Raw genomic sequence first — 14,364 nt, forward strand, 5'->3', positions numbered from 1 at the left:
CTGTGACCCCTTAATTATGAAACCAGTCTCTAGTTAACACCATTTTTAATTATCACTTTTAGATGCTTTTATATTTCATATTTTATTTCACATTTTAAATAGTTGATTTTTTTTCCGTATTAATGCTTATTTCAATTGCATTATTTTAATCTTATACTATTTTGATTCTATTTTACACTTATTGGCAAACACTTTTCTGCTGTCATTTTTAAATATGCTTAGTTTTTATTTAAAAAATTATTCATGTTTTTATATTTTTTTGTTAGCTTTTAACTATATTTAATGGCTTATATTTTACAGAAGTCAATCATCTTTATCAAAAGAAGCCGTTACTGATGATGGAGAAACCTCGCTCTCTAAGCTTGATGTTATTCTTTCTTTCACATTGGAGGTACTCATATTTTATCGAGTGTATCTTGTTTGTTATATTGTAGAATTATGCCAGGGTGATACTCATAGAGTTAGATAAGTGATATAAGAGTCATAAAAAAATATAATGAGTTTCTTTCGGTAATATTTATATGACACGTAAAAGTAGTTAAAAGTTTTGCTTGGTAATGCTGAAAACTTAAATCTCAAATGTCTCTTGTGGATTGTTTTAGCAGTTCAGACTTTACAATAAAAATTTTGTTTAGTAGAATATTAAGCTTTGTAAAATATTTATAAAAGTTTAAATAAAACATTTATGTTATTTTTTAAAGATATATGTTATATATAAGATTCACCCCAGTAGGGCAATGTGGCAACAATTGTTGCCAAGTCTTCTGCAAATTTCGCTAAAATAATATGCTAGGGCAACAATTTCGTCGTCTTGAAATATGTTTGGAATATACAAGCAGCGAACCCCTCGTGTCCAACGTGTATAGAGCAGCGAACCCCTCGTGTCCAACGTTTTCTTGACATTCAAGAAAGTTTGTTAAACGTTCCACAGCTTTTTCAGCTTCCTTTACTGTCTTTTTCGGTGCTTCTATATGCTCTTCGTCTACTTAATTTTCGTCTTCGGAAATGCATCTGACATTATCGACGATTTCCGAATCTGTCAAAGTTCCACATGTGGCCAAGGCGTCATCCACTTGCAAAAATTCTTCAAAGGAAATGTTCACATTTAATCCAGATTTTATTGCATTCCAATCTTGTGAATTTATTTCGATCATTTCTTCATCAGTGATATGAGTTTCTTCAGCTTCCTTTTCGGAAATTTCAGTCTCTTCTTCAATAATCCCCATCTCTTCTTCACACTCATTCTTAAACCCAGCTTTTTTAAAACCATTTTGAATGGTCTTCTGTGTTACATTTCTCCATGTGTGGTCTGTCATTCTGATAGAATCCAGTACATTTATCTTGGGAAGGGTACTTCCTTCATCAATTGCATCTACAAGTTTGCGGATCAACTGTTTTCTGTAGTTAACTTTAAAACTTCTGATTACTCCCTGATCCATAGGTTGAAGCTTTGAGGTGGTGTTTGCGAGAAAATACTTAACACAAACATTTTTCAGTTCAGGCAGATTGTTATGCGCACTACAGTTGTCTATAAAAAGAATAATTTTTCTTTTTTTTAATCGCATGGATTTGTCTAAGGACTTTAACCAATTTCCAAAGATTTCACTTGTCATCCAAGATTTTTTATTTGCTTTGTATGGAAAAGGGAAGGATTTTACTTTAGAAAAGCATCTAGGCTTTTCTGAGCATCCGATCATGAGTGGAGGAAGTTTCTCTGTACCTGCTTCATTTGCAGCTAAGTGCAATGTCAAACGAGCTTTACTTTGTTTTCCTCCCCTGCATGCTTCATCTTTAAACATAGCAGTTTTGTCTGGCAAACATTGATAAAACAGTCCTGTCTCGTCAGCATTGAAAATATTTTTTGGCTCATAGCCTTTCACTAAATCAGGAATGTTTTTAATCCAGTCTTCGCATACACTTTCAGGAACAGATGCACTTTCACCACAAAGTTTTCGAAAAATAATACCGTGCCTATTTTTAAAACTTTCTAGCCATCCGTTACTGCCTTTAAAATTATCTTCATGTCCAAGCTCTTTCTTATATATATATATATATATATATATATATATATATATATATATATATAATAGATTTTAAATAAACATTTGAATTTCTTTAAATTACTTATTTAATAAGTTCATCAAATGCAGTACAGTACAATCTGTACTACATGTCTCATGGGAGGATAGTTACGAACGATAGATGCTAAAGAAGGATGAATATGAGTTTATATAAAATATCAAATATTAACTTCTTTGTAAAATAATAAAAAAGTTAAGGTTTTGAAAAATAATAAACTTTCAGTAGGTACCAAAATTTTAATTGAAAAAAAGTTATAAAAATACTACAAAAATATTTTGCAAAAGAAAGTTGAATAAACACAATTTATTTAAAATATTTGGAAATTTAGATTTGATTACACTCTTTTCTTTTCAGAGCAAACAATAAATTTTTGACACTTGTAGCAGATTACTTCTCATTTTCTGTAAGTTCATGTGATTATAGTAAGTTCTTCATTGTTTTGAAGGATTCGATACCTTCCTCAATTTGTTTGCACTGTTTATGGCTCTGTTCCACTGTTTTCATCTATATCACCTTGCATGTCTTCAGCTTTTGAAAAAAAATTATTGAATGGAGTTTGAACATTTTTATCAACTGATACCGAAGTTTGAACATTTTTATCAACTAACTGATACATAAATATCAAATGTGATTTTTGAGAAATTTTTCCCAATTCTAGCATCGCATTTTCTTCTACATCATTAGCATCAGGACTCACTGTTTTTCTTCTCAAAACAAAATAACTTTATTTTGTTTTCAGTTGGGCTGTGAAATTATAGACTCAAGAATCTGTTTGTTTAAAAAACTATCTAAGCAAATGTTATTAACATTATAAGAATAGCATTTGCGATGGCACTATTAGAACAAGGTTATACTTATGGGAAAATAATGCAAGAACAGTAGAACGAGGTTCAACTATATTTTAAAGTATGTATAATTTGTGGGAACAGTACAAGATCAATACTTTCTTTTTACATAAATAAAATGTCTATTTAAATGCTAATTAAAATATAATACAGTTTTTGAAAGGATATTTTTAGATTAATGCTATTTTTTTAATATCATAGGTAGTAGTTATGGAAGTCAAAGGACTTAAATCTTTAGCACCCAATAGAATAGTATATTGTACTATGGAAGTTGAAGGAGGAGAAAAATTACAAACTGATCACGCGGAAGCTTCGAAACCCATGTAAGAAAAATATTCATGAATTATTATTCTTTTATAAAATACTGAACACTATTTAATAATTTTATGATCGAGTTTCTCGTTTGATTAAAGTTTGTAGTTGTATTGTTATCTTCCTTTCAGGGTTAATACTTTTGAAATTCTTTATTGCATGTTAGCATATATAAACGAAACAATAACAAATTATTTTGGTTGCTATGAATTAATTAGAAATTATTACCTGCATTCAAAGATCTGAATCAGATTACATCTGATTTTGAACAGATTGTTGTATTAACCAGTAGTATTACTTAATACACCAGTATAATGTTGCTTGTGTTCCTTGTTAGTAAAAACATTTCATTTATCCATTTGAATAACAAAAATAAACTTGAGTTAAAAAAAAGTTTTTTTGGAATAATAATGAAAGCTATAATATTGTTTAACCTTTTTAATTATCAAACTACTAGATTAATATTCTGCTGAATAAATTGTTTTTTCATGGCGTAAGATAGTTGAAAACTTAGCACTATCACTTAATGCAGAAAACTTTAAAAAAATTTCGTGCTGAAACGTAGCGTAAAATAGTTTTCTATACACTGTCTAGATGGTGTTGCTAGCTCAGTCTGGAATGACAGTAGAGGTTTTCGTGATTTTATTGGAAAAGCTAAAGACTCTTCGTTTTTCTTCCTTATGTGTGAAGTCTTAAATGAATATTCCCTAATTCATATGGATTTGTCCAATACCATGACTTCCAAAACGTTTCAATAAAAACATTTTATACAGGGAAACAATTACTGATAACAGCCTCAAAAAAATTAAGTCATTGCCTCAGCTAAAACTACAATTTCAGGGAAATTTGTGAGACATTGCGGAAGTTTATCGTCTTGATGTTTATAAAAGGACTGATGGTGTACATACCAAAACATTAAAGAAATGATTTAAAAATTTTTTACTTATTTTTATTCATTTTTGTAATGCATTTTAATTTATAATGAATTTTCAAAATTTTATAATGCAAATTTTATAATGCAAATTGGCATTATGAAATTCTGAAAATCCAGCCTTATTTTCTCATTGACCTTATATTATTTGCAAGTGCTCCAATTTTTTATTTCTAAAATAAAGAGCCACATTTTTAAAATCAAATCTTATCCCAGACTTATAAAATTAGTTTTTTTTTTTATTTCGTTGATGAGTCCTTTGGCTTTTTACAATATTTCTTGGTTTTTACACTGCAAACTGAAAGTTTGCACTTCTAACTTGTAAAATTTATATAGAATCATAAATATTCAGGGCTTTTATGTTATTTTGCTTTCCCTTTGTTTTACAAGAATTTATTTTCAAAGGCTTTTAATTGAAGCCTCATATGTTCTGAATAATTTGTATTAAATTAAATGAGAATTCATTTTCAGGTGGGATACTCAAGGAGATTTCACAACCACACATGCTTTGCCTATAGTTAAAGTTAAATTATACACAGAAAGTCCAGGCTTATTAAGTTTAGATGATAAAGAATTAGGGAAAGTAAGTATTTTGATACTAAAACGTTTATGATCTAGTGCTATTATTTAAGCCAATTCTTACATCATAATTTTTCTCATTATAGGTTATAATAAAGCCTACTCCTTTGAGTCCTAAAACTCCTGAATGGTACAAAATGATTGTCCCAAAAAATGCTCCTGATCAAGATTTACGAATCAAAATTGTTGTCCGCATGGATAAGCCTCTAAACATGAAGCATTGCGGGTAAATTTTTATTATGTATAGTTATTCATTGCACATTGCTTCTCTATGATGCGTTGTTTCTTTACTTTTCAGCATTGGCATAGACATTTTTTCTTCAGTTTTTAAGAGGGGACATTACGAGGAGTGTTCTTAAAATTACCACAGTTCATAATTTTTTTGTGTGAAAAAATTCTTTCTTGGCTCTACAACCCAGAGCTGGCTAAGTCCCTCTCAACAAGTTTTTTCCATCAGTGTCTATCATATGCATGTTTACAATTAGTCACTTTTTAATGTTTTCAAATCTTTCTTAATGTCATCACGCTATCTGAATGAAGGTCTTTCTTATTATTTAATGCCACCTGGCTTATTGAAGGTTAACAGCTTTGTGGGATTGAAATCTTCTAATCTAAATTTAGTGATCAAGATACCTTTTTCAGTTCGGTTTCATCACTTTGACTATGTGTGGTTGCTTATATTGATTATAAATATCATGATTGTAATCATCATGAAGAATTCTGCAGATGTTATTTTCTTGGACAGCAGTGAAAGTTTCTCATATTATTTTTATTACAAAATTAGGAGCCTGTTTTTTTTTAAAAGTAGTACTACAGTCCAGTTTTGAAAATGTCCAGCTTTCGCTGTCTTAGTGAATTATTGGTCGGATTAGTGTTTTATGCATAAATTTATGCAAAAAATAACAATGACAATATTTAAAAATTTTGCATGTTAAAAAAATTTATTTAAACTGTGTTTTCAACTTTTTTTTTTCAAAAGTGTTTGTTAAATTATGTACTTACAAGAAATGGTTTGGCACTTGTTCAAATAATTAGAAAATTCTAAAATTACATGCAAAAATCTACCATAATTTTTGATAACTGTAATAAAAAAGGAGACTATATTAAATAGGATTAAAAAAATAATAATAATTTCAGTGTGTGTCAATAATGGCAAAAGTTTGATATAATTCACCAAAAAAATTGGATTATGAAAACACATTGTAACACATCAGTCAAGTAAACACATTGTTTTACACACTGTGATACTTCATAAACTGTTAAGAAATAGTATTTTTTAAAAACTTCAGGTATTATTCTCATTTAAAGCACCTACTGTATTTGTTATTACTCAGTGCTAAAGTATTTCTCTTTTTGTGTACATTTAGTGAATTTTAAATGTAAATACTTTTATATTTTATCATCCGATAAAAGGGATTGAATTTGTTGAAGTAACCCAGATTCAAAATCAGTTTTTCTGGTTTAGTTTATTTTTTGTCCCAATTTACTTTCATGAATGTCACAGTAGTTGCTGAGTGCACTGTTAAATTATTTGACTAGTTACTAAGAGTTAAGAACCGAAGCAAAATAATTTCTACATGAAATTTTTCAGATTTATTTTCAAAGGTCCTTTTTACTTTCCAAATATTTTCACTTTTTGGGGATTTGAAAAAATTTATTTGACATCTAACAGATTTAGATAATTGCATTAGTTCTTTTGTCTAGATTTTTGTTGTTTTTTTAAACATTAAATAAATAAATAAACTTTGAATTTTCACATTTGTTTGGATTTTTTGATAATGCTCTGAGAAAGTAAAACATAAAGAATGTTTAAAATAATTAATTTTTCAATAAATAATAAACTAACAGTTTTAATTCCATTTTATTAAATTCATTTACATTTATTTTATTTATTGACAATTTATTTCTAAAAACACAAATTGGTAGTGTGTTAACGAATAAAACATGAACCTCAAACCAAATCACAATCACAAACCAAAAATCATAAATCAAAAGAATTATTCTTATTTATTTAATTGAAGATCAGATTAAAATCATAATTGAGGAATTTATATATATGTTTATTTTTTAAAGTTTCAACTTAATTATATAATCTTTTTGAATTTAATTTAGGCAATTTTTTTCTAGATCACTACTAACTATTCAATTTCTATTTAGTTTTTGTCCAAATCAAATCTAATTTGGCTGAATGAATTTGATATTCAGTTAAAAGTAAGCGTGTGTGTCTGCATGCTTTTATGATTCAGTGAAATTCAGAATTTCATTCGGCAAATTTAAATTTCTCTAGAGTATGAAATGTATATTCCTTTTACCCCTATTTAATGACAAACATCTGTTCAAAATGTCAATAATGTAGACTAAAATCAGAATTATTACTTCATAAATGGTGATATGGCGGAAGAAACTTTTTGAAGTCCCGGACAATCTGTGTAAGGGTTAGGGAACTGGCTTTTCATCAGAAAGGTTCTGAGTTCGAATCCTGGACAAGGCACAGATGCTCTATCATTCTCTGTACTATCTGTCCTTACTGTGGGAGCAATGTTGGCCCACCTAATATGGTGTCCCTGACAGAGAGGACAACTAATCTGTCCTTCAGATACCTGTATTGATGAAATATTCTCCAGGTGGGCATTGGAAAAAAAAAACTTTTTAAAGTATTTATAATAATGCAAAGAAAATTTTATTTGTGTAAATTTTTTTAATAACATTGCCTATTAGGTACTTATTTATAATTTATATCCCTTAAGCCTTTTAACTTAGTACTTTGATTGCCGGAAATTGAAATTCTGGTGAATACTTAACATTGAATAATGGATTTTATACTTGTGTGGTTTCAAGTTTATCTAGTTATACAAAAATTAAAATGGAAAATAATTTCAGAAGAATTTGAAGAATGTTTAAGAATTTTTAAAATACTAAGCTTTTATTTTCAGCAGAGGATAAGAATTTGAAAAGGCTTTGCCTTTCACTTTTGCTCTTGCAAAAATTCTTTGCTATTTATTATAATTATCAAAACTATTTCATCATTTAAACTTTAGATTTTATATAATGCTTACAATGTCTAGATAAATATTTTTGGAATTTTTTTTTTGTCAATACATGAAATGACACTAAAAATTTACTCATTGGTTTGATTTTTATTGTCATTTCATATTCATACTTAATTAATATATTTTTCTGAAATGAGTGCTTTATGTTTTATTAAAAATTGTTTGAAAATTTTTTCACAGGTATTTATTTGCGCAAGGAAAGCAAGTTTGGAAAAAATGGAAAAAAAGATATTTTTTGCTGGTTCAGGTAGGTGTTTTTATTGTTTTTTAACATGTCTTAAAATGCATACTGATCGATGAATTAATCAGTTGTAAAAAAATTATTAAAGCATCAAAGTATGAGAGTTTTTAAAATTTATGCTGTTTTTCCTATTATATTATAGTAATACATATAAATACATATAAATTATGAGAATCTGTTTTTAAAATAAATGTTTATTTTATGAGAATAACAATGATTTTTAACAACTTTGTTACTCATTGTAATGAGTTAACTTATTTAGTGGACAACTAGATACTTTTTTAATAAGCAATGGCACTTGCAAAATGGTATCTCACCATTTGGAAATAAACTATAGACTGATCAGTTACTGTTTAATTTTGACAATTAGATAGGAATGTTGACTAAATATCACCAACACAGTTATATATCATTAACTGCTTCCCTGATTATCCAGAGTTGACTCGGGTATGTACATATTGCAAATATTTATTATCCCGAGGAAACTCGGGCGTAGCAGTATTTGTCAGTTTGTTTTGTTTTATCATGTTTTTACTCGACTGGAAGCAAACAAAACATAATCAGCTGTGTTTGGAAATTTGCCAAATTTTGTTTGGGAGTTTTGCTGTTGGATTGTGGGACTGTACACTTTGTGCGATTGCATATACGATAGTTACTGAATTTACATTTAAAAAAAAAGAATTTTAAAAAAATGGCATATCACTATACCAGTGTTTATAAATTATTACTTTTGTATTGTTCCTTGTTTCAAAAACTATCGTACAAAGATTAGTATTTAACTTTTTTTATTTGTCTGAGATAACTCGGAATAGTAAACTGATGGTAAATTAAATAATTAAAAAAATTTAAAAATTCAACTTAAAACTTGTGTATTATGCTTTGCTTTAGTTCCTTGTATTTATTAATAAAGTAGAAAAATATGTTAATTTTTTGCATTTTTTAAAAAAAAAATGTTAGTGGAAGCAGTTAGAAAAATTACGTTAAACTCATTATTTTTTAAAAACCATTCTGGTTTGAAAATAGTATCAAATCGTAGTTAATTTAGACTGTTTCAGATTTGAAAGAACTTTCTTTTGTCTAATTATTTTCTTCTCAATTTATGAATAATTTAGGAGATTAGTATTTAGTTGTAGTATTTTTCAAATGTGAGTTTTGAAGAGAAAAAAAACTAAAAAAATATTTGTTAACTTTTATTACTTATATAATGACTTGCAATTTTTTCTATATGTTATGTTCAAACTTGTATTTGTTCCCTCCCCCCCCCCCAAAGTAATAGAGTGTTTTCAAATTCTTGCTATACAGTATATTATTTATAGTCTCTTTTATCCCTATGTTATATTAGCATCAGTATCAATTCAATAAAAATATAGATGTTAAATATTTAGATGCAAAATATTTAAACCGTGCAAAATATTTAGACCATATATCTCGTTTTGCTATAATTTTTTCTAAATTCATTAAATTTATTTATGTGCTTTTCTTTAACATTATCTTTTAACATTACAAGTAACCCATTCTATTGTAGGTATCACAGTATACTTTTGCAATGTGTAGTTACAGAGAAAAGAAGTCGGAACCTACGGAAATGATGCAGCTGGATGGATATACTGTAGATTATGTTGAACCAGTGCTTGGTAGTAAATTTTCTATGCTTTACTTTTTTTACATAGTTTTCTAATTTGTATTTAATTTATATGCATAAACTCCAATAACTAAACATATATATTTTTACATATTGTTCTAATTAACTTGTCCTACCAATTTGATAGACCTTTAACCAAAAAGAAAAGACATATCACATGATTATTACACCAAACAACTAATCTGAAAATTAGTCTGCCATTAACAAGTCAATTTAACAAATGGCAATGCTGAACTGCACACTCACTGGAGTGGTGGTCATAGTGTAGCTTAATAAATATGAACTCTAGTACAAAACAAAATTGTTTTGGGCCAGCAGGAATGGGATTATTCAGACTATGCTATATATTTTTCGGAAAATTTTTCTTTGTAGCGAATGTCCTATATATAAACTATATATTGAATTTTTTACTTACTTTTGACAAGAAATCTGCCCATTTTGTGATTAAAAAAACTGGCATTAGTTTTGTGTGTTATGAAATTTGATTTAAACTGAAAAGATTGCATTCCGAAAAATGACACAATTTATACCATTTTGTTTTGGGGTTAGTTAACAGTATGATATGAATTAATTTATTGTTCAGATTGTTTTTGTCTCATTGGCTCCAGAATCCAACCATAATAAAATTAATATTCATTAATGTGATAGTGGTTTCCAAAAGTTATTCATAGTTTATGGTGTTCTAAATAGTTATGCTTCCTTCTCATTTAAATAAAAGTGTCTTCTGAAATCTGTTACTGTTATCTGGGAAAAATCTGTTACTGTAATATTTTTATTAATCTTATTGAAGTTAATGAAAAAGAATAAAGCACATTGAACATTTAGAGCAACTTCAGCTCATAAAAAAAGAGGGCATCACTGAACAAGAATCTACTTTTGTTTGAATAAAATCTCTTTGTACTGATATCTTATAGAGTTTAATATATTATTTCTCATTTCCAGTTTTGTTTAATGCTGCTTCAAATTTCAGATCTTGAAGGTGGGAGGTTTTTCTTCAATGCGGTCAAGGAAGGTGATAGCGTACTTTATGCCAGTGACGATGAAAATGAGTGTCATCTATGGGTCATGGCTATGTACAGGGCTACAGGACAATCTCATAAACCAACTCCCCTTGTTCAACCTCAAACCAGCAAAAACTCTACCATATCTAGGTTACAAGGAGGTATGTGGCAATATTTGCCTTCAAAAATTAGCTCAAATGATTTGTGATACTTGAAAAAAAAAAGAAAGATGTTTCATCTCCTCTAACTATTAGAGAAAATATTTTGGATAAAGGTCATAATTCGTCCGCAAGTATTTTAAGATAGTTCTCATTCCACAAAAAATATTTTAATTTTCATATCTACTGACGAGATAAATTTTAATCAAGCTTTAATACAAAATAATATATTTTTCTTCAACTACGGTAGAAAAACTTTTTAATTTTGATAGAAATTACAGGAACGAGGTAAAAAAGTGTCTAACTGGATCGAAAAGAAGTAAAATATTATTATTTGTAAATGATACAAAATTGTATTATTAGTCATATGTGTTATTTTTCTTTGAAAAGCATTGCTTCTTTTTTCCTTTTAGAACTAGTACCCCATCAGTATTTTTCAATGAAAAGAATTTATTACAAGAAATAAGGTACAAAGCATAAAAAATGTGTTTTAGATTCACACTTATTATTTAATATTTATATATAATTAAAGTTTTAGTTTCTTTCGCATAGTAGAAAAAGTATTTTATTGCATATGATATTGTTGAACCCTGCAATTAGTTTATGATAGATCTCATCCTACAAAAAGTAGTTATTTTTGATTTATGTTAATAAAATAGGAGTTAATAAGTTTTAAAAAAAACAATGTTTTTTTTTCCTCCTTTATACTTTGTTAGGAAAAAACCTTCTAAATATCTGCTTAGGAAATTACAGATAGAAGGAAAAAATTCAGGTTTTATAATTTTTTTGTTAATATAAGAGAGACACTTCTTCTTTCCACAATTCTCTTATATTTTAAAAAAAAATTGCAAATCCATATTTTCAATCCAGATTTCAATTAAAACTGCTGTGGTGGAAATTCCAAAAACTGACGGAAAAAAAGTCTAACTGGATAGAAAAAAAAGTGAAATATAGTTAATTATAAGGGATACAATATTATATTATTAGGCACATATGCTATTTTTCTTTGAAAAGTGTTGCTTCGTTTTGCTTTTTAGAACTAGTTCCCCCTTCCATATTTTTCAATGAAATGAACTTATTACAGGTTTAAAAAATAAGATACAAAGCATAAAAAACGTGTTTTAGATTGACTCCTGTTATTTAATATTTATGTCTAAAAAAGGCTTTAATTTCTTTCACATGGTAGAAAAACTGTTTTATAGTATCATATGATATTGTTTATCTTTTAGTGTGTCTACACTCTGCCACTAAAGCTTTTTATGTCTCCAGTCCAGTTGTAGTCCAATCATATGTCTGATCTCAGTAAACTGTAACAAGTAGTTTTTAAAATACATTTTACTTACAATTTATATCCAAACTTACAATTGACCCCTTCTTCTCGTTTTTATGAAAATGATGGGATGAAATTTTTGCCCTCTAAAATTTGATTGTGATATTTCTAGGCTGAAGTGTTCGAAAGTAATGCTCCAAAAAGATTAAAACAATCTATTGCTTATTCCTGTAAACATGTTGATTTTGCTTTCTATGCTCCAAATAGCAACACTAGACTATTTGTAATGTGTTTCAAGATAGTTTATTTTAAACTAGATATCAACATCCCTCAAACATGTTCATTTGCAATTAACCCATAAATTAAAAATACATAATACATATTGTACATACACTTTGTTTCATATAATTTTCTTGAATAAAAAAATATGCTCTTTTATGACTGTTTTCAAAATTATGCAATCATTGCAGGGTTAATACTCAGATTAATAGCTATGCAGATTGAAAATATGTAATAAAATTTCACCAAACTTAATTACTTTTCTAGTTACTAGTATTCTCATAATTTCCATTTATAAATTTTGTTAATAAGTCATTGTTTATTTAGATGCTGATCGTGCAAGGAAGCATGGCATGGATGAATTTATATCAGCAGATCCATGCAAATTTGACCATCATAAGCTTTTCAGAAGCTTACAGACTACAACTCTTGATTATCGGCTAAACGACCCATACTGCTCTTTGGTTTGTATGCCAAATTTTTGTATTTCATTATTACTCTTCAGCTGTATGCAACGTAATTTGTATTTGCACATTTTAATTTGTGCGGTATATTTCAAGGATGGGTTTTCAAACATTAATTTTAGAAAATTGTGGAGATCATCACAGAATCTAGAAAAATGTGGAAATCAATGAAAAAAAATTTCAGAGCATTTAATTTCTATCTTCTTTGTTTTTAATCGCATGAGCACAAGAAATCTTATTGACTGTGGAGATGCAATCTTTTAGAAATTCAAAAGTAGAATTTAAAAAAAAAATCTTCATAGAGTAGCATTATATATGTCTGTTAGAAATCATAATGTTACATTTAAGTTTATTCATAAGTATTTTCAGAAACCTAATAATCAATAAAATATACTTAACTAAAGTATTATTTATGTGTTTTGTGATAATAATCCCATTAGCAGAATACTTCCACCTGTTCACTGTGACCTGCCCTCTCATAACAAGGTATCCTTGCATTGGGTACCTGGACATATGGGTGTTGGTGGAAATGAACCAGCTGATGAAGCAGCACGGGCTGGCTCCAATGCAATTTTCTGGGACCCTGAACCTGTGCTGGGAATTTCTCCCACCTCATTTAGGGCATCCATTTTCAAGCTCTACGGAAAGATTGCCCATGAGTAATGGCGTGCTGCTGACGGTCAGAGACAAGCTAAGGAGCTGAATCGTGACTGTCCTAGTGTACATCAAAAGGAGCTTTTAAAGCTTAAGAGAAAAGACACCTACACATAATGGGGATAGAATCCAATTCTCTTTGTCGGGGTTGTCATCTTGAAGAAGAGACATCACGACACATACTCTATGATTGATGATGTCTATTCTGCTTAAAGATTTGAGCATTTAGGGCAGCATTGCGTCAATACCTGGAACTGCAAGATACTTGCTGAACTTTATTTCAGCTATAGGGCTTTCTTGCTAATCACGATTTAGGGTTTGGGTACAATAGACCTCTGTTTGATGTGCCCTGCTCGTCAGAGCTGCCCAACCTCTAAGTCTAAGAATACTTCCAGCACGGTGGTAGCACAGCAGATTATTACAGCATTTGCAGATTATTTTTCATCTGAGTTTTCTTTTTAAAAAGCATACAAGCATAAAAATTAAAAAGCTGAATTTAGAGGACGCTGCAAAGAACAAAAGGAAGATATTTTGTTTCTGTCGCTAGATTACAGACTTAAATGTTTGGTGATGTATTCCATTTTATTTAGTATGATTGTATAAAATTTAACTTAAATTTAAACAACATAATGTTTTTAGGCATAATATTTAAGAACTTTTATGATAATTTTCCTACGTGTATCTTGATTAAGCGGAATTTTTATTGTAATTTTTTACTACATTGAGGTCGCAGACAAATTTGGATTTATGAAGATAGTGCTGTAAATTGACTCTGTAAATTGTGCTACTGGGATGATGTCCTGATAAAATATATAAGTACATTTTATCAAGATAAATTCACATAACAATTTCTTAA

At 28.6% G+C, this 14,364-nt stretch overlaps 1 protein-coding gene across 6 annotated transcripts in view; it reads left to right on the forward strand.

Annotated features, from left to right (window-relative positions):
- Cadps (calcium-dependent secretion activator 1) overlaps positions 1-14,364 on the forward strand; it is an 82,467-nt gene that overhangs the window by 20,382 nt on the left and 47,721 nt on the right. For all 6 annotated transcript variants that reach the window (XM_016054090.4, XM_043046047.3, XM_016054095.4 and 3 more), the window contains 8 exons: positions 301-391; positions 3,129-3,250; positions 4,642-4,753; positions 4,836-4,975; positions 7,980-8,046; positions 9,566-9,674; positions 10,653-10,844; positions 12,718-12,854. In XM_016054090.4, the coding sequence (XP_015909576.2) occupies positions 301-391; positions 3,129-3,250; positions 4,642-4,753; positions 4,836-4,975; positions 7,980-8,046; positions 9,566-9,674; positions 10,653-10,844; positions 12,718-12,854 (970 nt within the window). The remainder of the gene's footprint in view (positions 1-300; positions 392-3,128; positions 3,251-4,641; positions 4,754-4,835; positions 4,976-7,979; positions 8,047-9,565; positions 9,675-10,652; positions 10,845-12,717; positions 12,855-14,364) is intronic.

This window comes from Parasteatoda tepidariorum, chromosome 9, assembly GCF_982258835.1.
Source record: "Parasteatoda tepidariorum strain Cologne lab strain chromosome 9, Ptep-v5.0, whole genome shotgun sequence".
NCBI lineage: Eukaryota > Metazoa > Arthropoda > Arachnida > Araneae > Theridiidae > Parasteatoda > Parasteatoda tepidariorum.